The sequence below is a fragment of the Heterocephalus glaber genome, unplaced genomic scaffold (genome assembly GCF_053883595.1).
Source record: "Heterocephalus glaber isolate CG9 unplaced genomic scaffold, H.glaber_assembly_v1.0 deba00001444, whole genome shotgun sequence".
Classification (NCBI taxonomy): domain Eukaryota; kingdom Metazoa; phylum Chordata; class Mammalia; order Rodentia; family Bathyergidae; genus Heterocephalus; species Heterocephalus glaber.
Window position 1 is genome coordinate 5,790,906 of NW_028258297.1, and position 25,212 is coordinate 5,816,117.

Genomic DNA, 25,212 nt, shown 5'->3' on the forward strand with positions numbered 1-25,212 from the left:
TTTCTTCCTGTCTCCCTCAGCCCCCTCTGTCTATGCTTAGAGACTAGTGGGAAAGCTGGGCCAAAGCTGGGGCAGCGACAGGCAGGTGACACAGATCTCTCCTGCGCCCAGGGCCTCAGGCCCCACCCAGCTCCTGGGTGCATGGACTTGCAAGGATGGCTGGGATGCAGTAGTGCTCAAGACAGGAACAGCCCTTGCTCTCTCCCCTCTCTGGGAGAGGTAGAGAGAAACAGTCACAAGGAAGAAGCCAGGTGGCTGGAAGGAGCTCTGAAGGAAGCAGGGCGTGTGACCTGAGGGGTGGCTTGTCTGCTGCTGAGGGTTGGTGGCCTGGAGTGTCTCTGGGGACATGACCTGTGCGCTGAGGCCCGGAGGAGGAGCCAGATTCACCAAAGTGAGGAGAGGACACCCCAGGCAGAGGCACAGGCACAGGCACAGGGCCCTGTGATGGGGATAGGACAGACCTGTTCAGGGAGAGTGGGGACACAGGCAGAGTCCCTGCAGTGGCCAGGGAAGAGCATGCGTGTCCTTGGGGCCTTTGGGGCAGCGGGTAGCACAGCTAGAGGACACTTGGAGGTCCCAGCAAGGTATTGGGGACAAAGCAGAAGCAGGGAGGCTGGGGAGAGGTGAGGGCAGTAACCAGGCAGACTGAGGGTGAGCAGGTGGCCTTGCACCTGGGGTTCTGATGGCAGGCAGAGCCAACAGGACTGGGGCTGCTGAGGGGATTGATGTGGAGAGGGCAAAGCCAAGTGGAGAGCCACTACCGGGGACTCAGGTGGTGTTAGCCAAGACAGGAGTTGTCCTGCACTCATGGGAAGTGGGGCAGGTGTTTGGCTCGGGCTCTGATAACTTAGTGGGGTCTACCACACGGCCACATTCAGGGACCTTGTTGGCCTCTGTCTGAGTTCAGGGCCCAGCGGAGTGGGCAGGCTGGAGGTTTGGGAACTCCTGGGAGCGGAGTATAGATGGGGAAGGGTGGAACCTGGCCTCCCTCCATGCCCTGCCCCTGCCTGAGCGCCCAGTGCCGGGCTGGTCCAGCTGCTTTATAGGTGGTGGTGTGCACAGAATGGGAGAAAGTATTGTATTCCTGCTCTGTATCTGATAAGGTTCTAGCATCCAAGATGTGGGAAGAACTCTTGCAAATCAAGACAACCCAAAATAGGCAAAAGACTCAAATTAACTTTGCTCCAAAGATGATACGAAACTAACCAGCAAGCATAAGAGAAGGTGCGCCCCTTCGTGGGTGGTTGGGGAGATGCAGACCAAAGCCAGGTAAGATTTGTCTTCCCACCCACTAGGATGGCTGTGAAAACAAAACAAACAGGAAATATCAGGCATTGACCAGAGGTGGGGAATTGGAAACCTCACTCTTTGCTAGTGGGAAGGTAAAGTGCTGTGGCCTGTGGAGAAAGCTGGATAGTTGCTCAAAAGGTGAGACACACCCCTATCATATTGTTTAACCATGGCACTCTTAGGTATACATCCAAAGGAATTAAAAACATCCACAGAAAAACATAGACATAGCTTGTTTCATAGCATATCCATAGCATCATCATAATAGCAAAAAAGTAGGAACAATCCAAATGTCCATCAACTAGAGAATGGCTAAACAAAATAGTGTACTCTGTACATGCGACAGAAAATTTTCTATGGCCATAAAAAAGAATGGATTTCTTGATACATGCCACAACATGGATGAAGCTTGCAAACATTATGCCCTGTGGAAGGAGCTGGACACAAAGGACAAATATTGCATAATTCTAGGCAGTATTCTGTGCATAATTCTATGAAAGCTCCAGAGTAGGCAGATCTGCAGAGACAGAAAGTAGCTTGGTGGTGGCCAGGGGCTGGAGGAATTGGAATTAAGAGAAAATAGGGCTGCTTTTGAGAATGAGGGGAATGTTCTGGAACTGATAATTATGGTTATACAACAGTCAGTATACTAAAAACTGCTAAGGTGGTGAATGTGCCGTATGAATTATATCTCAACAACAACAACAAAGTGAAGAAATACAACAGATGGCGCATGGAGAGCACGAGGAAGCTGTCCCACACGCTCCACGTGGACCACACACACAGCTGTGTCCAGTTCCGGGCCCTGTTAGGCACCACAGTAAACTGGGGTTCCCCTGGGGCAGGGCGTAGGTGGCCTGAAGCTAAGTCAGAAAGGAGGCGACTGGGGACCTCAGCGGCCTAGGCAGGCTGAGCGCTCCCCTCTGATGTGGCTGCTGTCACGTTCCCGGGCTGGAGTGGCTGTGCCACCACACAAGGCCCCAGCTGTGAGCTGTTTGTCCGGCAGCTGCTCAAGCTCTTGGTGGTTTGGGGACCAGGCACTGTGCTGAGCACCCCAGTGCCTTTAACTGTCCCCTTCAATTCCTGGACCCGGGAGGAAGCCTAGGCCTCAGATGGTGGAGTGGCCGCAGAGCAGTTTCTCACTGAGCCTTGGGCCCCATCTGGCATGGCTGGTGGGAAAGGGGCCAGGTCCCGTAGGCCGTGGTCACAGGGTCAAGCCACATGGACAGTCCTAATGAGCAGCCAGCAGCCAGTGCCCCGCGCCAGCAGCAAATCCCCATGCTTAGCGACATGGAGCGGTGGGGGCTTCAGGACAGCAGCTGGGGCCAGAGGGCCAGCTCAGACGAGCGGGCGTGGTGGACAGCTCTGAAGGGCCCTGTCTCTCCCGGGCTGCTCAGGGATCCAACTGTAACAGTGGCTTTCAGGTCTGGAATGGTGACCCTACTCATCTCCCAGGTGCCCTGCACTCGGACCTAGGCCCGGCCCGCCATAAGGGGCTGCACACAGCCAAGCTGCTGGGCCATCAGGAGCCCCAACCAATGCCCTCAGGCAGCAGGCAGATCCTTGGGGACTCTGGTCATACCCCCGCCTCCCTGTGACAGAGCTCTTGACAGCTCAGGGAATGTTCTGGATCGGGCAGAACCCAGGGCCCAAAGCTGTAAGACCTGTGTGTATTTTACCCGAAATTGAATCCATCTGGTTCTCATCTATTTACACTTAACTCATCAAATGCAATTTTGCAAGAGCCACTCACTCCTCACTCAATGGCCAAGAGGCTTTTTTGCCTAAGCTGCCTTCCGAGGGGAACCAGGGGAGGGCCAGGCGCAGCCTGGGGCCAGGTGGGAGCGCTCAGTGTTGGAGGTCGGGTTGGGCTTGGAGGACTCGCCTCTGCCCCTGTTCCCACCCTGGGCGGGGACTGGGACAGCACAGCCAGCACTAGCCTGACACACAGTAGGCTCCTGGTGACCAGGGAGATGTGGGCGGGGTCTGAGCAGAACACAGAGTCTCTGTTTCGAATCAGGAAACATTCAAAGGAAACAAAGCAACCAAAGCTGGATCCAGAAGTACTTTTGAGTTATAAATAACCTCCAACCTGGATTCTTGGTCCAAAGCAGGACAAACAGGCAGCTATTAATAAAAACAAACACCAGCATCTTGGGCCAAAACACAGCCCTCATGGGCACAGCATACCACAGGTCTCTCAGAAGCAGATCCACCTACAGCCTACTGAAGAACAACCGTGCCAGCCACAGCGTGGGGGAATGCCCCAACGGGAACCTCCCGCAGCTGGGGGTGTTGGTGGGGCACCTGTGTCTGTGAGGAATGCCCCCACCCCAACGCCAGAGCGGGGCGCTACAGAGTGGGGCCAGGGCGGCCTGATGCCAGAGGAGCAGCTAGGGCTTGATCTTTGGTGTCATGGTGCCATGTCCTAGCCCAGCGAGCGTCCTTTGCAGCTGCTGCCCCCACAGAAAGGATCTGGATGTGGGATGGAGGCCGGAAGACTGGTGCACAACCAAAAGTGCACTTGAAAGAAGGGAGCACATTTGCCCACGGGTGCCCGCTGGTGCCTTCCAGGGTGACAGCGTCCTCTCTGCACTCTGCATCATCCTTTAGCCATCATTATTGCATTGTTTTCCTGCCCTGTAGCTCTGTCCCTGAGCCAAGGGCTCCCTGCCTTCTGGGAACCTTCCACTGTGACTGTAAATAAAGATAAAGGCCCATGAGCTGGGACTCAGAGGCGGGTCACACCCCTCCCCACCAGGAGCCTGCTCAGGGCTCCTGGACCCTGGATTGGAACAGGCCAGTCCGGGCCCTCACTGCACGCAGGCTCAGTGCAGCTGAAGCCTCGGTGACACTGCTGTGCTTATCAGCGACGCGGCCCTGCTCCGCTCCTCTCACCAGCCTTTGCTTCCGAGCACCTTGTCCTCCTCCTGACTCAGTTCACAAATCTCCCTGCACAACTAGGCCCAGGGCCTGCGTCACCTGCTCCAGGAAGCCTCCCTTCCCTGTGCTCTGGTCACTGTGCTTGGGGAGGGTGGGGGCTTCACCAGCCACATAGGAGCTTGGGCCGTGTGTGGACTTACAAACCAGGTGCCTGAGCCCTGAACTGGGGCCTGGCAGCAATGAGTGGGGTCCCGTGTGGTCCCCAGGTCCCCAGTGCCCCTCCACACTCATCTCTGAGCCCACTGGCACACAGAACAGCAGCACTTGGAAGGCTCCCAGGAGGGCAGCCTCTGTCCCTGACAAACAGAGTGCCCTGCAGACCAGGCCCAGGCATGGCCCATGGTCCGAAGGACAGGGCAGGGCAGAACTCTGAGAACCCAACTCGCAGGCCTGGGCTCCCTGCTTGCCATGGGGCAGCCCTGGAACAGAATATGCCAAGTGCTGGGGTCAGTGGAGCAGAGTGCTGGGCTCGCCCCACTTCTAGAGAGAGCTCAGAGCTGTTTCGCATGTGAACCCTATCTGTCCTCACCAGGGGGACAGTGGCTGACAGCCCTCACTGTGGGCCTTGGGGGCTGGAGGCTCAGGGTGCAGGATGTCTGCCCTACGCCAGGGCTGGGGGCCAGGCCTGTGTTTGGACACTGTAGAGAAAGGATGCGGGGGCACCCCCTCTTCCCGACTGCTTAATCCTGGGTTTATTGCTCGGGAGTGAGGAGAGGCAGTGTTTACACGGCCTTGCATCTGTTTCAAATTATTCATCGGCATTGGCGAGTCATTGTTCCCTGCTCGTGTAAACAGCCCGGTCACCGCGGCCCAGCCACCCTGCCAGGTCACTGAGGGCTTATGGATGTGGGACATCAACTGCCCTTGGGTTCCTGGCCTTGGGCAAGGTTCGGTGTGCGCCCAAGCCAGGTGGCTGCAGCTGAGTGGCACCCAGACCTAGCACTCAGGGCTTCAGCTCTCTCCCATTTGCCTACCACTGAACCTTTCCTCCAGCCTTGGGGACTTCGACATAGGACAGACTGAGGGCCAAGGGAACAGAGGTTGTGTCCCAGGACTGGCTGCCAGTCAGGTCTCGTCAGGTGCACCCAGGACCCGCCACAGTCACGTGCCTCATAGTCACGTGCCTCACGGTCACGCTGGGCAGAGATGGGACTGACCTGGGGCTGCTGGCTGCAGCTGGGGCTCACAGTGCACACCCTTGTGCCACTTCCAGCTTAGCAAGGGGAGGTGGCAGCACACGCTCTGGACCTGGACCTCAGGTTGGAGTGGCCTTCCTCTGACCCACTGTTCGGCTGTGCTCAGGCCACTTGGGCTTTTCCAGTGTCCTCCTCCACATATCTATCAGTAACAGTCCGTCACCTGGGCTCACACTAAACTCTCCGGCCTTACTAGCTTTGTGGTATTGAGAGGGTGAGGAGGACACCGTGCCTGCACTGGGCTATTCACAATCCAGTGCCAGCTGGAGCAGATGCTGCCCCCAGCAAAGGTGACATTAGCATGGAGCCTGCCAGGAGCCATCGGCAAGACTTAGAGGAGAAAGATATTCAGAGTCATAATCCCTGTCCCTATTTCCGGCTTCCTGGGTCAGTCCCTTGGGCTCTGGGACTGATCCTATGGCTGCTCTCAGCAAGAGCCACCTTTCCATATGAGCAGCAGCTACTGGTGGCTTTTAGAGCTCAGAGCTGTACCTCCCTCCTCCGGCTGCCACATGCTCACATCTGAGCTTGCCAGAGAATAATGAAGCACCTCGCTGAGGGCCTCAAAGGCAGCCCTGGGCTCCTGGGTTGGAGAAGGGCTGCTGTCCTAAGCCTATAATAGGACCCAGCTGATGCGATGCCAGAGTGGAGCTGTCACCTGGCCCACCACAGGTCACTCTACCTGCCTCTAACCTTCCCATCCTTCAGGTCCCCACAGTAAATGGAACTATATGAAATTCTCAGTCCCAAAACGCATGCTTTGTGTGCATGTGCATGCGTGTGTGTGTGTGTGTGTGTGTGTGTGTGTGTGTGTGTGTGTGTGTGGAGATCAGCTAGAAGCAGCCAGTAGCTCACATTGCCTTTGTGGTTTTATATATTTGCCTATTAAAATGACAATACAGCCATGGGACATTACGGTTTAAGAAGCCCTTCTTTCATTAAACAAACTGACAGAGTAGGGGGTTATGACTTGGGTAATTGAAACATGCTGTTCTGTTTAGGACCAGCACTCCATAAAGACTCTCTGCAGCCAGCATACCCTTTGTGCCAGCAGCCAGAAACCAGTCAGCCCCTGGGTCCAGCTCTCCCCGCCAGGGAGTGGGAAAGACTCTTGGCAGCCTTCCTGGCAGGCCTGGCACCCAGGGGTCAGGGCTTTTCAAATCCTCCCCACCTGCCAGGCTTTTGAAATCCATTTGCAGGGCCCAGCGCCTCAGTGTGGCACAGGCTGCCCTGGTCCCCAACTCTCCACGGCTCCAGGGTCCCTTGCTGCAACCCAACGTGGACTAAAGAAGGGTAGTGGGCTGTGGCTGACAAGGCTCTCTGTGATGAGGGAGACAGCATGGGCTTCTCTGTCTTCCTAGAGACGGGGTCTGATGATGTTGGGGAGAGCCCCAGTTTGGAAGTCAGCCCGCCAGGCTTGAATCTTACCTCTGCCACTTACCACTAGTGGGACCTTGGACCAATGACTTTGTCTCTGTCTTCCTTGGTTTCCTCATCTATAAATGAACTAATACCAGGATCTGTCAGGGTTGCTGTGAAGACTCAAGGACTTAACTTCAAGGGAAGTTGCTTAGAACTGCACAGAGCACACAGGAAGCAGCCAAGGTCAGCCAACATTACTGCTGTTGGGACTGGCCATTTCTATGGAGTCACTCTGGGCAGTACCATTGTGGAGATCCTATGGAGTACTGTGGAGTACCACCATGGAGTACATCCATGGAGTAGTTCTGTGGAGTACCGCCATGGAGTACATCCATGGAGTAGTTCTGTGGAGTACTGCCATGGAGTACATCCAGGGAGTACTTCTGTGGAGTGCCACCTTAGAGTACCTTGGAGTATTTCTGGGGAGTACTGCCATGGAATAATGTGGAGTACTTTCTGTGGCGTCACACCATGGAGTATATCCATGAAGCACCTCTGTGGAGTACTGTGAAATACCATGGAGTATATTCTGTGGAGTACCTTGGAGTACTTTTGTGGAGCGCCACCACAGAGTACCTCCCTGGAGTACCACTGTAGCATAGCACCATGGAGTCCCTCCGAGGAGTCCCTCCAAGAGGTCCCTGCAGTGTAGTCTGGAGAAACTTCACTTGTGTCTCACCAGCTCCAAGTGTGACTTCTTCTCCCCTTCTCTTTATCTTCTCGCAGATGTGGATGAGTGTCAAGACAACAATGGTGGCTGCCAGCAGATCTGTGTCAACGCCATGGGCAGCTACGAGTGTCAGTGCCACAGTGGCTTTTTCCTCAGCGACAACCAGCACACCTGTATCCACCGCTCCAACGGTAAGTAGCCCGGTGCTGACTGCACCCCCATCCCCAGCAGGCATCCCTGGAAACCCCTGCCTGTTGCATTCCAGCCCCTCAGGGTCTGGCAGAGATTTCAGGGTGACCTGAATGGCTTCTGCTATTGGTTCTGTATGGAATCCCTCCCGGCTGCTGCCCTTGTTAGCTGCACCGGGCTGTTGGTGTTTCTCACGTTTCTGTGTGGAGATGAGGTGGGGCCACAGGTAGCAGAAGTGACCAGGCACTGTCTGCCCTTCTGGGTTGGGCTGGCTGTGGCCAGGAAGAGAGGACTCCCATTCCTCATGTTGCCTTCTCTAAAGGAGGCTTGAGGTCTACCCAGGCTGCGTGCCAGCTTCCTTCTCCACCATCTGCCACGTGCTCATGGGTCACCATCTGGCTGAGGTCCTGGAGGTCTGGAGGCCGAGTGCCCCAGCAGGCCTGCCTAGGGACATGCAGAGGAATGGGCACAGACAGGGCTGGGATAGAGCCTGCCCCAGCCAAGCCCTGCAGGTGAAGGCACTCGGGCTCAGGGCATTGGTGGTCAGGTCTGGAGGCTGGGACATCAGGCAGAGGCAGATTTGGAGAAGGCCCAGGCAGAGGGCACCGCACTTAGGAAGGCTCCAGGCCTTCTCTTGCCTAAAATGAGGTCTGGAGTCCCAGGGTGGAGCTGTGCTCTGCAGCAGTGCACTGGGCCTGGCTGTTCCAAGTGGCCAAGGACGATGTGCCCCTCTCCCACCACTGACCCTTGACAAGGAAATTGGAGGGACCAGGCCAGGCAGAGGCCTCCCTAGCATGTGGGCCCAGGAGGGGTTCATGCTGGAAGGTGGGGAGCAAAGAGAACACACTGGGCCTGGATCAGTGGGACACGAGCGGCACCCAGCCCCTGCACTCCTGGCTGGGTTGCTCCTCAGGCAACTGGCTTGTCCACAAAATGGGGACCGTGGCATTGACTGAGCAGAGTGTCACATAGGAAGGAGGGCTGGGTACAACCTGCTGGCACCCACTCGTTTGTTCCAGTGGTTTCTTCACAGGCAAATCTGGTCTGCTGATCCCTGGCCCTGCAGTGTCCCCAGAAGGACACAAAGGCCGAGCTCTGTGGCTCCAAGGCACCCACCGAGGTCATAGCATGCAGACCTCATGGCCACCCCTCGGAGGTGCTCTAGGGAGGTAGGAGGACACCGATCCCTTCCACTAGGAGGTAGCGGAAGATGGAAGTGAGGGCCCCGGACCCCGGCAGGGCCGCATGAGAACCCATGCACAGGAAAGAGTGGGAGGGGACCTCGCAGGGCCACAGCTGCCAGCGCTGTGGCGTCCCCAGGCCTGGCCTCGGAGCATCTTTTCCATCAGGCCCACGCCCTGGGTCCCTGAGAGGACCCCCTTGCCCAAGGCGGGCCTGGGACCGGGATGAGGCCTCTGGCTGGTAGGAGGGCATGCAGGAAGGGTAAGCAAGATGCAAGAAGACAACTGCGGACTGTTGGTCATCGCGTGCCCGTTGGGCTTGTCAGCATCTGCTGGGCTGAGAAGATGACAGATCTTGGTGTCAGCCACAGAAGTGGCTTGGGAGAGGGGACAGCATGGGTGGCAGCAACTCGCTGCCCGGGCACGGGCCTGAGCGCCACAGCAAACCACTCATTAGCCTCCCAGCCACCCTTGAGGAGGCTGGGTGAGACCCTTCTGATGGGCGAGGGGGCTCAGGCAGGCTGGAGGGCAGAGTCAGGTGGCAGCCCAGGCATACTGCCTGTGGGGCTTCTGCTCAGAAGGTAATGCTCTTACAAGGAAAGAAACAGGCAGGGGAACACAGTGGCCAGGGGCAGAGGGCTTGCAAAGAAGCCAAGTGTGTGCAGGAACCCAATGACGAGAAAGAGGAGCATGGAGCTGTGGGGTGAGGTATGCCGGGCAGAGAGTGTGCAAAGGCCCTGGGGTAGAAAGGCAATAGTTATGTGTGAAAAGCAGAACAAGAGCGGAACCATGGAGCACAGTGACCAAAGCAAGAGGAACCCAGGATGAGGGGCACTTGAGAGCCCCAACCATAGAAGGGTTTAGGTTTTGGGTGGAAGACAGCAGTGAGAAGCTGGGGAAGCAGAGATAGGAAATGATGCCGGGGGTTTTCTAGGGGAAGTTGAGAACTTCCAGGAGCTGGGATTGTGCACTGGTGGTGGTATTAGGCACATGGCTCACTCCACTCAAAGGCTCCAGGGGCTAGATCCTGAGGTATGCACGAGGCACGTGCGTGTGTGTGTGTGTGTGTGTGTGTGTGTGTGTGTGTGTGTGTTACTAGGCATGGAACCCAGGCATACTCTACCACTGAGCTATATTCCAGAGGGTTTCACTAAATTGTCTAAGGACTTGAACTTTCGACCCTCATGCCTCAGGCTCCCAAAGTGCTGGAAGTATAGGCATGTGCACCATGCCCAGCCAGATCTGGTTTTTAACTGAAATCAGAAATCCATACTTAACCAAAATACAGATGTGGGGGCCTCAACGTGGGTCTGCATTAGTGGGCACATCAGTAATAGAGTCCCTTCTCGCTGGGGATTTAGCTCAGTGGCACTGCGCCTGCCTTGCCGCAAGCACAAGGTCCTAAGTCCAATCCCCGGTACAAAAAAAAAAGTCCCTTCTTCTCGTTAGTATTTTCAGGGGGAATCTCCCAGTTTTTAAATCTGGGCAACAAAGCCCATCTGAAAAGCATCACTGGATGGTTCAGCATTCGCAGGGTCACAGCAGCTGTGTGGAATGCCCAGAGGGAAGAGGTGGATCCACAGGCCAAAGACCAACTGCTCATTAATTCTCTGGTGGGAACAGGGTTCCTAGGGCCTAAGCAGGTCATTCACCCCTCCAGCCCTCCATCTGTTGTGACTTCAGAGCCTGCCTGGAGTGCCAGGACAGAGCTTGTTTTGCACCCAAGTAACCTCTGATTCCAATGGATCCAGAGCCCTTTGGCAAATTAGATTCCTCCTGTCCCCTGACTTCCAGCGCCTGGCCAGCTCTCCAGAGCCTCCGGGAGCTGGGGGTGGGGGTGAGGGAGGATGCAGGCTGGTTTTGATTAGGGGAACCGGATGTGTAAGGAGGGTGAGCCAGGGTCAGCCAGGCTCCTGCCAAGAAACGACGCCAGCACAGACCCTGGCCTAGTCAGGGTGGGCAGTGTTGGGTCCCCGGCTCCAGCTCTCCTATGGCCCTGGCCACGGTCCTGCCTCTCTGGGTTTGTGGCTGTAAAGAGGCTCACTTCTCCTTCCTGGCAGGGGAAGGGTCCATGGGGGAAGCTTCGAAGCAGTCAAGGGCAGGACCTGCCCTAGGGGAAGGACAGACACAGGCAGAGGCAGCTTAGGTTCTGGGTCTGGGGATGCAACCAGGGACCTCCCTGTCCCTGACATTGACATCTGGCCCGTTCCTCTGCTCAGTACTCCTAGCACTGGTTCTGGCTCCAAAGCAGCTCACACTTGCCTCGTGCTCAGCCCCGGCCTACAACTGCTGGCAGCCCTCTCTGGCCACGCCCTGACCCCTGCTGCCCTGCCTGGCTGACTGCCTGATGCCCATGGCCAGCACCCTCTCACTGTCTCCCTCCTGCTCTTCTCTCTTTAGCATGTGCCCTATTCATGCCCTAAGAAAGCACTGCCTCCCAAGTGAACTGTGCTCTTTTCTCCCAGTGAGGACGCCTTTCCTTTCCTTCTGTCTGACCAGCATTGAGTGGGGTTGAAAAGGCCTCCAGAAGGCCGGGCCTTCCTAGCTGTAGGACCACAGGCCACTGTTTCCCTTCTCCACCCGTGGACGCATTCATGCATTCCTATGCCAGGGTGCGGCTGGTTCCTGTGAAGCTTTCAGTCTAGAAAGAGACTGAATGCTAAGGAAGAGTCCGAGCTCCTGTCATCATGAGCTGGAGAGAAGTGCATGGGGCCCCTGTGGCCTTGGATGTCTCATCTGAACAGTGACAGGAGAGCCCATGAGTGCTGGCTGTCTCCTTGTCACTGGTGCAGGATTGCTGCTGGCACCGGCCCTGTCCTGGCCACCAGGTGGCTAATGGGCTGTGGTTAGAGACGCCCCAGCCCTCCAACAGGACCCTGTCCTGCAGGACTGTGCTCTGCAGCCTCACAGCTGCCTGCTGTGACCCAGCCTCGAGGAAGCTCTGAATACTAAGGAAGGGTGCAACTCAGGCTGAAGTGATCCTCCCAGTAGCTGGAACACAGGCAGTGCACTCCTTGGGGGAACTTTGTGTCCACAGAGCTCAGGATGGCATCGAGGGTGACGCTGGCTCCGGCCAGATTCCGAGGTGGGGGCCAGGAGCGGAAATTCTCGTGTGTGTCCCGTGGATGAGGTGACCATGACAGTGATGGACAGCGCCATGTGTACTGCTGCTGAGTGCTCCCCACGCACTGCTTCACTGCATCCTCACCACACCTGTCTTCCAGCACAGAAACCAAGGGACTGAGAGGTGGGGGACTTGTGCAGGGTTGTAGGTGGCATCGGGGGGCAGCACTCTGCAGTCTGGCCGTGGGGCCTGGGCCCCTGGCCACCTACAGGTGCAGAGGGAAGACAGTGCGCAAGGCCCCGAGACCTCTCTCCGTAGTGGCACGGGGCCATGACACAGCAGATCGCTTCCTGACTGGCGCTCCCCACAGTTTCAGTCCTCAGTGTGCCTGTTCAGGCACCCAGAGCTCAGAAGCCATTTTCCAAAATGTCTGCCACGCTTCCCCTCTCTCTTCAGAACAGCCTCCGTTGGCCTGGCCTTGCCTCCTTTTTGGCCACAATTTGGATTTGGGTTATGAACTCAGTTGCAGAGACTCCACCCCTCTTAGGGACAGAAAACCTTTGTTAATGTTTGTCCGCAGGCCTCTGGGCCTGAAGTGAATGTTTCTCTTCTGATGCTGCCGCTGCCAGCTGTCAAGTACAGCTGTCTTAGGGTGGATCTTGCTCTGGAAGGTGGCAGCCCTGGTTTCCATCGACATCCAGGTCACAATCCGAGGGGCTATGGGCTTGGGGATAGCTGTTGGCCATTTCCACTGATTTCTGAGTATGTACTTCTGCTCTGGATGATTTAGTTGTCTGAAGACTGTTTCTAGTTAAATTAGACTTAGTTGTTGTGCTTATTAAGCCCACATATGACCCAGGCATGGTGACATATACCTGTAATCCCAGTATTCTGGGAGGCCGAGGCAGGAGGATCCCAACTGCCAGCCCAGTCTAGGCATCTTAGCAAGACGCTGTCTCAAAATTTAAAAAATAATAATTTTAAAGAAGGGCTGGGAATGCGAAGTCCCTAGATTCAGTTGTTAGTATAGAAGAGGGGGGGGAAAGCCATGTATGAAGTATTTTGAGAAACTGTTCATTTCATCTGTGAGTTAGTAAGAGGAAATACTCCAAATATAGCTGGAGACAAAATGATAGGAAATAAAACCTTTTTATTTTGAAATAATTACAGACCACAAGAAGCCACAGAAATGATAGAGAAGTCCCATACACCCTTAACCCTGTTTTCCCTGATGGCCTAATTGCCAGTAGCAAATCTATGACACTTGTACCACAGCTGACTGTTTGTTATCATTGAGAGCTCTAAAAGGTTCACTAATCACTGTAGTATTACATTTCCTTTTTTTTTTTTTTTTTTTTTGGTACCGGGGATCGAACTCGGGTCCTTGCGCTTGCGCAGCAGGCGGCAAAACTGAATATTACATTTCTTGAGTGTGGTATCACAGCCGGGAGGTTGGCACCAGTGCTGTGTGCATCTGGTTCTGTGCCCTTTTATTACATATGGAGCCCCATAAATACTGCCACATCAAGGGTATGCCTTTTAAGAATAAATGACTGGGCCGAGGATTTAGCTCAGTAGTGCCACTGTCTGCCTTACAAGCACAAGGTCCCGAGTTGAATCCCCGGTACCAAAAAAAAAAAAGAATAAATGACTGTGTGCTCTTTCTGGGCACTGTCTTGAACACTTTACCTGTCTTACCAGGGAGGACTACATCATTTAATGTCCAGCCAGCACACCTTCAAGAGTGACAGGAAGCACTTCTAGTCTTTATGCTGGGGCAGCGGGTATGAGTCGGGTTGCCCCACGAAAACTGAGACCCTGCCTCATTCGGTCCCTCAGCCCCTGAGGTGGGCACGGAGATTGCCAATGTTGGCCCCTTGAGCCCCTCCCTACTGCGGGGATGGGAGAGAAGCCCACAGAGGTAGAGACTGGGCTGAGGAGCAGGACTAAGGGCCCAGCCAGTAGGGTGGCCGAGGCAGGGGGTGCTGGCTGATTTTGTTTTGTTTCCAACCTAGCCCAGAGTCCCCATCCCAGCACCCTTCTCCCTTCCTGCCCTGTTGATCACACAGGGGCCTTCGTTCAGGCCAGCCTGGCCTCTCCCCATGGCTCAGAATCTTGGACACCTAAGAATGCAGTATCTGGTTGGCCGGAAGAGTCGCATCCTTGAAAGCTTCATTGCCTGTTGGACGTGGCTCTAGGGCCCTGAAGCCTAAAGCTACCCCCACAGCTGGGAGGATTGAGAAGGACCTGAAACCATGTTTCACCGGAATGTGGGCTTGATGTGAAAGTGGACAGTGAGTGCCCTATCAGTTTTGAGGACTGGGAGTATTATCCTCATTTTAAGATCGCCACTGTATTAGCTTTTTGTCACTGTGACAAATACCTGAGAAAAACATAAAGGAGGAAAGTTTTATTTTGGCTCTCAGTTTCAGAGGTCTCACTCCATGGTCGGCTGGCTCCCAGGCAGGAACGTCATGGTGGAAAGGCTCGGTAAAGGAAAGCAGTTTACCTGATGGCAGCCAGAAAGCAGAGAGAGCACAGAAGAGCCAGAGAGGGAGGGGCTGGGAACCAGCTAGAGTCCCCAAGGTCACACTCCTATGATACTCTCCCTTCAACTAGCCCACTTCTGGTTTTTGTTGTTGTTGTTGTTGTTGTTATTGTTATTTTGAGGGTTTTTTGGTACCGGGGATTGAACTCAGGACCTTGCGCTTTCGAGGCAGGCACCAGAACCACTGAGCTAAATCCCCGGCCCCACTTCTGTTTCTGTCACCTCCCAGTAATGCCAACAAATTCTGATCTCCAGGACTACTCCACTGGTTAATGACATTAGAGCCCTCGTGATCCAGTCACTTCCCAAAAGCCTATCAGCAACCAGGCCTTGCACACAGAAAGCCTTTTGGGGGCCACATCATAGCCAAACCACAGAAAGCACTCAAGCTAGGGTGGACAGTAAGGTGAAGAAAGGAGTGAGGCAGCCATGGTGACAGCCATGAGGGTGTAGCGCTCATACAGGGGCAGCATGAGTACAGAGGAGGGTGGCTCAGAGAAAGGGGACAGGAGTCATTGAGAGGAAGATGGCAGGGCATGGGAAGATGAAAGGACATCTGAGGGAAAGTTGAGCAGAAGGTAGCTGAGGGAAAGTTAACAGGATCTTAGGAAGAGGTGACAGGGGAATGACTGAGAGAGAGGTGACAGGATATCTGATGGTATGGTGACAGCCTGTCTGAGGGAAAAGGGTCAGGGCCATGTCTGAGGAGAAGGCCGCAGAACGTCTGAGGGAAAGTGAGTCAGAGGGTGGTTGAGGGAAAGGTGATAGGATGTCTTAGGGGATTGTGACAGGAGGGTATCTTCAAGGGAGGTGACTGACAGGATGGCTGGAAGGAAGGTGACAGGAGGATGTCTGAGGGCAGGTACCAGGAGGGTGGCTGAGGAGGAGGTGGCAGGAGAATGAAGGGAACGTGGCAGGGTAGCTGAGGGGTTGACAATAAGAAGGTGTCTGGGGGAAGGTGACAGGCACATGGCTGCAGAAGAGGTGACCAGGGGATGGCTGAAGGGAAGTGACAGGGTGTCTGAAGGAGTGGTGACAGGAGGATCTCTGAGGGGAGGTGACTGACAGGAAGTTGTCTGAAGGGAAGGCGACAGGAGGATGAGAGGATGTCTGTGGGGAAGTGACAGGAGGATGTCTGAGGAGGAGGTGGCAGGAGAATGAAGAGAAAGGAAGATGTCTGAGGGGAGGCGACAGGAGGATGTCTGAGGAGGAGGTAACTTGAAGGCAGCTGCAGGGAAGGTAGCAGGAAGATATCTAAGGGAAAAGTGACAGAGAATGTCTGAGGGGAAGTGACAGGAGGATCTCTGAGGGGAGGTGATTGACAGGAAGTTGTCTGTGGGGAAGTGACAGGAGGATGGTTGAGGAAGAGGTGACAGGATGGCTGAAGGGTAGTGACAGCTTGTCTGAAGCAGCGGTGACAGCAGGATGTCTGGGGAGGTGGTGATAGGGGGCGGCTGAGGGATAAGTGACAGGGTGGCAGCCCTTGGCAGAGGCGTGTTGAGCTTGCGCTTCAGACCAGTCTGCTACCTGTGTCACGTAGGTGCAGAATATTTCCACAAAGCGTCTTTGGACAAGCAGAGCCTTGTTCTCATTATAGCACATTATAGTCCTGGAGGCCAGGTGGACCTGAGCAGTCAGCTCGTCTCTGCCTTTTTTCTCATGGCACTGGGGACAGAAGCCAGGGCCTCACATATGCCAGGCAAGGCTCTACTTTTTAAGAGGCTAAAAACCGGGACCCAAATCGATCGATGGTCCATGACTGATGTGAGTGAAGCAAAGCTCAGAACTGGGCCACAGGAGCCTGGGCCACATGTGGGGTTTTGAAGCCTTGCATGTGTTCTTGAGGCTTGGGGGGCAGCAGGACCCTGACTGCCACCCTTTAGGCCCTTCAGTGACCTTGTGCCTAAGTTCCTCTGTGCCACCTCCTCACACAGCACTGAGGGCCCCGCCTTTGTGCCAGGGCATATTGTCCCAGGGCCCAGCCTACAGAGGGGCAGACCACAAGCAGGTCCCACCGGACGGTATGCAGAGGGCTCTAGCAGATGCCCCATGAAGAACACAGGAATCCAGTGATCAAGTGCTCCTCAGCAGAAAAGATCACACCTTCAGTCTTTCCCTGCTGTTGTAACGGTGTATCTGAGACTGGGCAAAGAAATCTACTTTTTATAGCTCTGGAGCCTGAGAGGCCCAAGAGCTTGGTGCCAGCAGACTGGGTGGGTGACGAGGAGCAGTCTGCTTCATAGATGGCATACCTTGCTGTGTCTCCACGTGATAGAAGGTTCAAGGGCAAAAGGGCCTTGTTCATCCCCTCCAGCCCTTTTTAAGGACACCAGTCCCACTCAAGAGGGCAGGACTTCACAGTCTGATCACCCCTAAAGTCTCCCCCTCCTAGCACTGGTGCCTTGGGGACATAGACATTCTAGCCAGGGCTTACGCCTACTGCATGGTGGGTCCAGAAGCATTGTTTGCTTCCAGCCAGCTCAGGCTGCTCAGGGCGTGGAGCCTACACAGGGACCTGCTACGGTCAGCCCAGCTCCGAGCTGCACAGGAAGCCCAGCATGCACTGCCTCCCTGGCCCAGCCACTGCCCCGAGCCTGCAGCAGTGTCCTGTGGCTCCTGGGCCAAGGTCACATACGAGTTCTCAGGTACCTGTTCTGTGGGCTTAGGTCAGGGGAGAGATGCAGCTTAGGGGTCAGCTCGTGTCTGAAACCCATGTCCTGGGCTTCTGCCCACCCCCTCCAGGCCGGTCCTTGAGCTCCTCTGGACTTGTCCTCCCTCTGCCTCTCCTGCTTCCCTTGACCTTGGCCTACAGGCTGATAAGCCACCACCCTTCCCCGGCCCTAGCTCAGCCATGGGGCCCCTGGCCAGGCCCAGCTCCCTGTCCCTGCAGCTTCCCTGTGGTTTCCACTCAGGATCCCCTCAACACTCACAGCCACCCTAAGAAGTGCTCAGATGGCACTGACAGCCCCTTACACGAGGCCACACAGCTGCCCGTGCTGCCCCATGAGGGAGTGCTTAGGGACCGGGGCTGCATTTCTGATGCCAGCACCAGCTCTTTCTCCTGTTCTCCACTTCCAGATTCCAGGGAACGAGCCAGCAGGGCTCCCCAGTCCCTCAGGGGCCACCTCAGCCACAGAACGGCTTAGCATCCTCTTGGTGCACTGGCTCCCAAGTCGTAGGAGTTAGGCCAGGCCTGGTGTGGCTCCTGCAGGCCCAGGCCTTCCATCCTCGGCTTCAGGAGCCAGGGCCAGCCATGTGGGCTTGCAGGCTCCCTTCGGCCCCTGCCTGCTGCAGACCAGGTGTGAGGGAGAACAAACGGCCCTGTGCTCAGCAGGGAGATTTATGGTGCTACTGGAAGAGGCCTGTCCCTGCCCTGTGCGGTCCGGAATGGCCCTCAAGGTGGAGACAATAAATCCAGCCCATTATTTTTTACGAGCCTCCCACCTCATAAACAACTCCTTTGCCTGGTAAGCCAGCTTCACACACTCCTCCTGGCCTGGCCTTGAGCCGGCGCCAGGGGCACCCAGGGGCTGACGTCCCCATGTTAGCAGTGGCAGCTTCCCCCATGCTGCAGGACCTTTGAGCAGCCAGAGTTGACAGTGTGGGGTGGAAAGTGAGCTGCAGCTCAGAAGACACCAGCACAGAGGCACCTGGCCAGGCCTGGCTCCTTCTCAACCACAAGTCCTCCAACCTTGATTTCTTCTCTGTAAAATGTGGTGGGCACTAGTGTCTCTCATCACAGAAGCAACTGTGAGGGTCAGGATGAGACACATACACATGCAGTGTCCCCAGAGTAGTGCCCACCCCAGGGTTGGCAGAGCTATGCGTGGTCATCCCTGTGTCACATCACCATGTGCCACACAGCTGAGTGTATCTGTGGTCCCAGCACTGTGCCTAGACTCGGCCAAGAGTCATTGGGTCCCAAGTGTAATCTGTGTGCTGTCGCTACTATAACCCCATCTTATGGGGAAGAATATGGAGGTGGAGATGCAGAGACATTTGACCTTGGAGAGGAAGTAACAGAGAAAGGATTTGAACCCAGGTCTGGGTCCCCCAAAAATCAGAGACACTGAGTGAACAGATAGAGGGGCAGGAGTGGAGAATGCAAGGTCTCGAAGACCTGGAATGAAAGGAGCCCCCTACTGCTCTCCCTCCACCCCGACAGCTCCCAGCACCTCAGCCCAGTCCGTGCAGCAGCTGACACCCAGGCCTCCCCACCGAATCAAGTCTTGTGAAGCCCCCACTCCGTCCAGCCCTCTGGCCTCGTCACTGGCCACCTGGCGGCCCCACCACTCCCTGCAGGGCTCTAGTCAGACCTGCAGCCTGTCCTCATCTCACTCCTCATGAGCCAGCCCCAACCAGCCCCTGTCACTCTGCATTCCCGCCCCCGCCTACACTGTCCCTTTTCTCTGGAGGCCCTGTCCACCCTGGCCATGGCTGGCTTGAGACCCTTTGGTTCAGCATAACCTTCTCCATGCAGGCCTCCTTGTTTCCAGCAGAGCCCGTGGTCCCTGCCTCATTGGCCCGTTCTCTGTCTCCCACACCTCACCTCAGCTCATCTACTCCTGGACACCAGGCTCTGCCTCTTGGGGCCCAGCCTGGTGGTCAGGAGACGCTGAGGAGATGCTCCAAAGCAAAGGTCCCTCAAACCCAAAGGGCCCCTCACCCCAGGTCGCAAGCTGGCCTACAAGCCTGTTCTAGGAGGTGGTAGCAGAGGCCTATCTGTGTTCACCTAGATGTTGGTGGCGGAGCTGGGACTCACCCCAGGCCTCCAGGCCTGAGGCTGGAGCCCACTGAGTACTGGAGCCCAGGCCTGGTTCAGCCAGGGTTGGTGAGCCAAGGCCGAGTGGGAGAACCCACGCACACCATGAGTGCTGGTGCAGAGACCCCAGGGTAGCTGCCCACTGGGCAGCATGGAGCCCACGAGGTCACGGTGTGAGCCTCCTGAGGGAAGCTGGGCTGTGACTGCTGGCCACAAAGCCCAGACATCTCCTGGCAGATGTCTGCCCTGCCTCCCTCTGGCCACAGCCTTCTCCAGGGCCGTGTCCCCCGCCTGGAGGCCACTTGATCACCTCATAAGACTCTCTATTGATGTCCCATTCTGTTCTCTTCCGTGCCTTCCCAGCCCCGACCCCGCTCCTCCTTAGCCTCAGCACAGCCTCAGTCCTCCCGGGCTTCCTAGTGTCCCCCTTGACCAGGAGTGGCCTCTTGTCCAGCTCCAAGTGGGCTCCAGATCACCAGTTTCCCAGTGCAGCATGGCCCATGTCCGGGAGGGGCAGCAGCACTGAGGCCTCACTCCTGTCGTGAGAAGGGATCACCTCCCAGGCCGTTCTTCAGATACCATGTTCACTCACTGGTGTCCTTCCCTCTGCCGGTCCCCTCCCTCCAGCACACCTCAGCTCCAGTGCTGTCACTCTCAGTGAGCCCACTGTGTGCTGTCGCCTGTGCCTCGACTGCCATCCCCACCTCCCTCTCCTGGGAAGCTCATTGTCACCCTTCAAAACCTAGCTCACTCTCCCCTTCTCTGTGCAGCTGGCTTGGACTCCCCGGCCAGCGGTTCCTTCTTCTGAGGAAGGACAGTCTGCCAGCTCCTGAGCAGGCAAGGCCATGTTGAGGGAACTTGTGTTTCCTGCCCCTAACCCAAGGCTGGGCACAGAGAAAACCCGCCAGTGGAAGTAGAAAGAGAACTCGACCTGTCTCACGAGGGAGATAATGTCTGAACCACGTGTGGCACCAGTTTTTCAAAGTGCTTTGCAGTCCCCAAGCCTGGTCCTCAGAGGCTCCAACTTGATTGTAGTGACACCTAGTGACCAGTGTGGGAAACTTCAGGAGCTGAGGAGGTTGGGGGTGGCCCTGGAGGTTCGAGGCCTGAGGAGCAGGCCAGCTTAGGTTAAACTGTGGGGTGCTGAGTGGAGCCTGCACCCCTTTCCCACCCTTTTACACCCTTATGACAGAGATCTGTCTGCCCCTTGAGGGACAGGAAGCTGAGCAGCCCTAAGACCCAGAACCTTACCGAGGCTGGAGTGGGGGTGTGAACCAGGGTTTTGAAGTCACGCTGACCCTTCAGTGCCACCACTGCCCACAGGGACCCAAGGAACCTGCAGACATCTCTCCACATGTGTACGGGGTGCCCCCCCACCCCCCCATCAGAGACAGGTCCACTCCATGGCATGGAGGCCGCTCCAGGGCATACTCATACTAGGACCAGGTAGGTGGGGAGGTGCTGAAGGTATGCAGGGCGTGAGAGAATTCCTGTGCAGGCCTCAAAGCCCGCAGACAGTCCCCACGTGAGGGCCACAGTGCCCGGTGTCTTAGTCACTTTTCTCAGCGCTGGGGCACTGTACTCGACCCCCACAACTTAAAGGCGGAGAGGCATATCTTAGCTCACATTTTCAGTGCATGATTGGCTGCCTCCAAGAGAGAGCAGGATGGCAGGGGGGCCTGGAGGAGGAAATGCTGCTCATTCCGTGGTGGACAGGAAGCAGAGAGAAGGCAGAACTGGAGAGGGAGACACACCCTTGTGGGCCACACCCAGTGATCCATCTCCTCTGACCAGGCCCCACCTCCCTACTGCAAGTCAGCCATAGTCTCGCCATGGTCCAGTCCACTTCCAACAGACCCACCTCTGTGCACGAGTTTGGCGGGGGACATTTTTGATCCAAACTGTAACACCTGGTGAGCCACCTCCTAGTGTGACAGGGAGAACACTAAGCTTGGGACCCACCTTCTTGTTGCTCTGTAGAAGAGGAGCAGCTCCATCCGGGGACTCTCTGAGGCCCCTTCCAGCAGGGGCCCAGAGCCTCAAGAACCCCCAAGGGAGCTCTCTCCCCTGCATCCAGTATTATGTATCAGCCAGAGCAAAGCAGACAGTGGGAAGGAGGGAGGAGAAGAGCCATCACCAGGGCTGACCACCAGGCCTCTGTGGAGCTGGGCCGTGCTCCAACCCACAAGGCATCCAGGGCAAATGCCTCTGACTCTCTGGGCGTCCTCACAGTTGTACAGTGTGTCAGGTGGCCCCTGATCCTTAGCCATGGAGCCCAGCTGGGCAGGTGACACCCACGGCCCACAGTCCCTCCCATCTTGAGTGGGGCTGCCCCAGCTCGTGGTCAGCTGAGCAGTCCAGTGTAGGGCAGCTGGCTGCTGGTGCCATCCAGGCCCGGACCGGCCCTGGGCCCAGGGTGGCAGGCAGAGCCCTACGTGTCTGCCAGAGCCCAGGCCACGCAACACGAGGCTCTGAGTGTGCTCTGCGGCACCAATGCTGTTAGCATACTAGTAGGGGCTGAGGCCAAGCCAGCCCAGCCAGCAGGTGGGTGTGGGCTCCCTGCATCCAGTAGTCCTAGGACTTGGGTGGGAGAAGAAGACAAGCAGGAGAGGCCGGGGATTGGAGCAACCTCGAGTGCCCTACTGGGAGCTTTCATCCTAAGCGTCGGGCACTGGGCAGCAGTCACTGTGTCTGTGTGGTGGGAAGACTCAATCAGCTTCATGCTCTGGAAAGTTTCCTCTGCAGCTGGAGGAGGGCAGGGACCTGGGGTGTGAAGTGAAAGGGCAGGCTCTGGTCCTCCTGCAGCTCTCAGGGGTTCTGGGGAGCCTGGAGACCTGGCTTCTGGTAAGGATAATGCAGGGTCCGAACTGAGGCACCCTGTAGAAGCTGCCATGGAGATGGCCTTAAAGAGACAGCTGGGAAATGTGGTCATGGCCCTGGGTGAGAGGCAGCTGGGCCCCTCTAGTACTCCAGAAGGAAATGGGAAAGCCAAGGGCTAGCAGGGGAGAGGCCAGGGCTTCGCTGGCTTCCCTTTGTTCAGAGATGCCCTGTGGCCTCCTGAAAGCCACCTTGAGGGCAGGTTCTGGGTCAGGCATGGTTTACAGCCCTCCTCTCCTCCCGGGTCCCTTGGCAAGTCACAGGGCCTGTCTTTGTGGCCCTCTGCTCACCCAGAGAGTAGGGGACAGGATCCACTCTAAGAAGCATCCTGAGGTCTCCAGGTTATTCATTAAAGCACTCGGTGGATATTGGTTTGGGGGGTGGGGGGCTGCTTGTTGCCAGCCTGTGCGAGTCGCCAGTGGGCCTGTCCTGCAGCCCAGCACTGCCCCATCTGTTGTGTGTCATTTCCCCAAGGTCAGCCTGCATGTGTCCCAGCATCCATGTCTGTGACCTCAGGCTCATCCTGGGGAGTTAGGGAGAGACTTCGGTGCCTGAGCCTGATGGTCCTCCCCGCCTCCAACCCAGTCCCTGGGTCTGCACCGTCAACCACTCTGAGGCCCTTCCGGATACTTTCTTCCGCCCCCTTCCAAGCTCATGGGAGCTGCTGTTTGCTTTTCCCTGCCTGCAGGGTCTGGGCTGGGAAGGCAGTGACCTCCTCCTGCCCCGCAAGGCTCCAGCCTCTTCCTTGGCCCCATAATTTTCTATTGATGAGGTGAAGGAGAAGAAAATCCTGTCCTCCCCAGTCAAGGCGAGGCGATTGTTCTTTCTTCCCACTCTGCCTTCCCAGCCTTCCCATGTGTTTGAGGGACGTGGATGCAGAAAGTGATGTTATTGATGAAGTCGCTATGGCAACGACCCTTGGGAGGCACACATCTCAGCTTTGTTACCCCAGGCCGGGCCGCCCCGCCCCACTGTGGCCGCACCAGCCTGCAAGGCCCAGGGTGTGGGGCAGCAAGCAGTCCGCCCTCGGTCCTCTGTGTGCGCCTCGGGGCAGTGGCTAACAAGAGTAGGTCTTCAGAAAACAGGCCCTGGTGGGGAAGAGCTGCAAGGCTCTCAGAGGGTCTGGAAGGCAAGACAGGGAAGACCGTGGGGAGAGGAAGGGCTCCCAGCTGGCCGGACTCTGTGTGGCCCAGCACTGTCCTCCACACTAACGCTTCCTGCATGGGGGACCTCTGTAGGCTGCACCCACTGGCCAGGCTTGAGAGGGTTGAATGAAGAGACAGTGTTGTCAGGACCCGTCTCTGCATGGAATCTCCCAGAAACCTCAGAAGAGGCTCTGATGTGTGTCCCAGTCTGGCCTCCCTCCCTTCCCCAAGGTGTGGCCCTGCTATCTGCTCCTTGGTCCCAGCCAGGGTGGTACAACAGCCTCTCCTGGTTCTGGCCTACAGCGCTGTGCCTCCAGAGCTTTCCCCCACATGCCCAGAGATCCTCCTGACTCATTCACATCTCTCCTTACTGCATCCTTCCATGGCTCCCCCTGGCTGGGATGCAGTCCCTCAGCCACCGTGTCTGCCCCTCAGCCCTAACTTCCTCACCCAGAGGGCCTGGAACTCCTGTTTTACACAGAATGAACTCAGGCATCCAGGGTCACACAACCCGTGTCGGAGGCCGGAGTAGACCTGGCACCAAACCCCCATCTCCTCCTTGTGCCTCCGCCTGCCCTGGGCACCAAGGAGACACACAGTCTTGGTTTGCAGAGCATAATTGGATTTGTGCGGGTTGGATCTGATTAGTGTCGACCTGGCGGGCACTGGCTCTGCGGACCAGGGCTGCTGGGAAGGACTCTGCATCTCTGTCTGGACTCCCCGCCCACTCCCTGGTATCCAGGCCTAGGTGTGGTGTGGCTCTTGTAGCTTGGCCCCAACGGGGCCCTTCAGTGCCGGGCTTGCAGAAGGTTGCTGCAGGTGGGCCCCATATGCACAGAGGAGTCAGACTACTCTCCTGCTATTAGCTCCCTGCCCTGGGGAGAGGCCAGGAGGGGAGGTCATCACTGCCTGCGGCTCAGAGGAAGCCCTGTGTTAAGTGACAGGAAAGGAGACTGTTCCACAGGGACTGCAGGACTTCTCAGAGCCTTCAGTGTGAGTCGTGAATTCCCTGCATCAGGCTTCTAAAATGCTGCATTCACAGAACACAGAGCCAAGGATGCCATAATAGTATTTTCAAAATTCTCACCTCGCCGTCTAAAGTAACAGTGGGATCCATCTGCTCTTAGTTAGGACAGCTCTATCAGTCTCTTCCTTCCTCTCTCCTTTCCACCTTTCCCTCTTTTTCTCCCCTTTTCTTTCTTTTTTCTTTCACCCACTGTTCACTAAGCCCTCATCCATTGCCAGATCTGTGCTAGAAACCTGGGATGCAGAACAGAGCTGACTGTCCCTGCAGGGTCCCCACACCCACCAGGAAAGAGTGACATGAATGGTTGTTCCCATTAGGGCTGTGACAACAGCCACACTTTATAGAGCTCTGGGCCACACTTTATACATTCGCCTCCACTGAGTCTCCCCGAAACCTTGGGAGGTAAAAATTCCTACGGCCCCATTCCACAGCTGGGAAAACCAAGGCCTAGGGAAGGCAGCAGGCTGGGCAGAGGCTCCAGGTGGTGTGGGTGGCCTCAAGCCCCAGCTCCTTATACGCTGTTGCCATGTGGTGGCCATGGCCAGGCATCTGAGTGTCTGGCACTGGCTGCTCCTCTTAGCTTTCCATGCACTGCTTGGTGAGCGGGTGAGGGGTAGAGACCTTGCCAATGGTAAAAGGCTTTCTGGTCTCTGAACAGCTGACAGTAAAAGGCACCATGGCCTTGGCCAGCTCTGTGCTGGGTTCCTAATTCTGTTCACCACAGAAATTGTTGGCTGCCAATCAGGATCTGGGTCCCAGATCCCTACCAGTCTCCCCCTGCCCCTGGCCAGGTGCCCATGATCAGCAGGGGAAACCCCAGTCACACCCAGGTAACTGTAACGTCTTACGAGAGGTCACTACAGGTGGTGGCATTCAATGGCACTTGTTTCAGGAGACC

General features: G+C 56.4%; 1 protein-coding gene across 6 annotated transcripts in view; it reads left to right on the forward strand.

Moving 5' to 3' along the window:
* Positions 1 to 25,212, forward strand: part of Scube1 (signal peptide, CUB domain and EGF like domain containing 1) — a 111,897-nt gene that overhangs the window by 33,678 nt on the left and 53,007 nt on the right. For all 6 annotated transcript variants that reach the window (XM_004845434.3, XM_021258828.2, XM_021258829.2 and 3 more), the window contains one exon: positions 7,578 to 7,712. In XM_004845434.3, the coding sequence (XP_004845491.1) occupies positions 7,578 to 7,712 (135 nt within the window). The remainder of the gene's footprint in view (positions 1 to 7,577; positions 7,713 to 25,212) is intronic.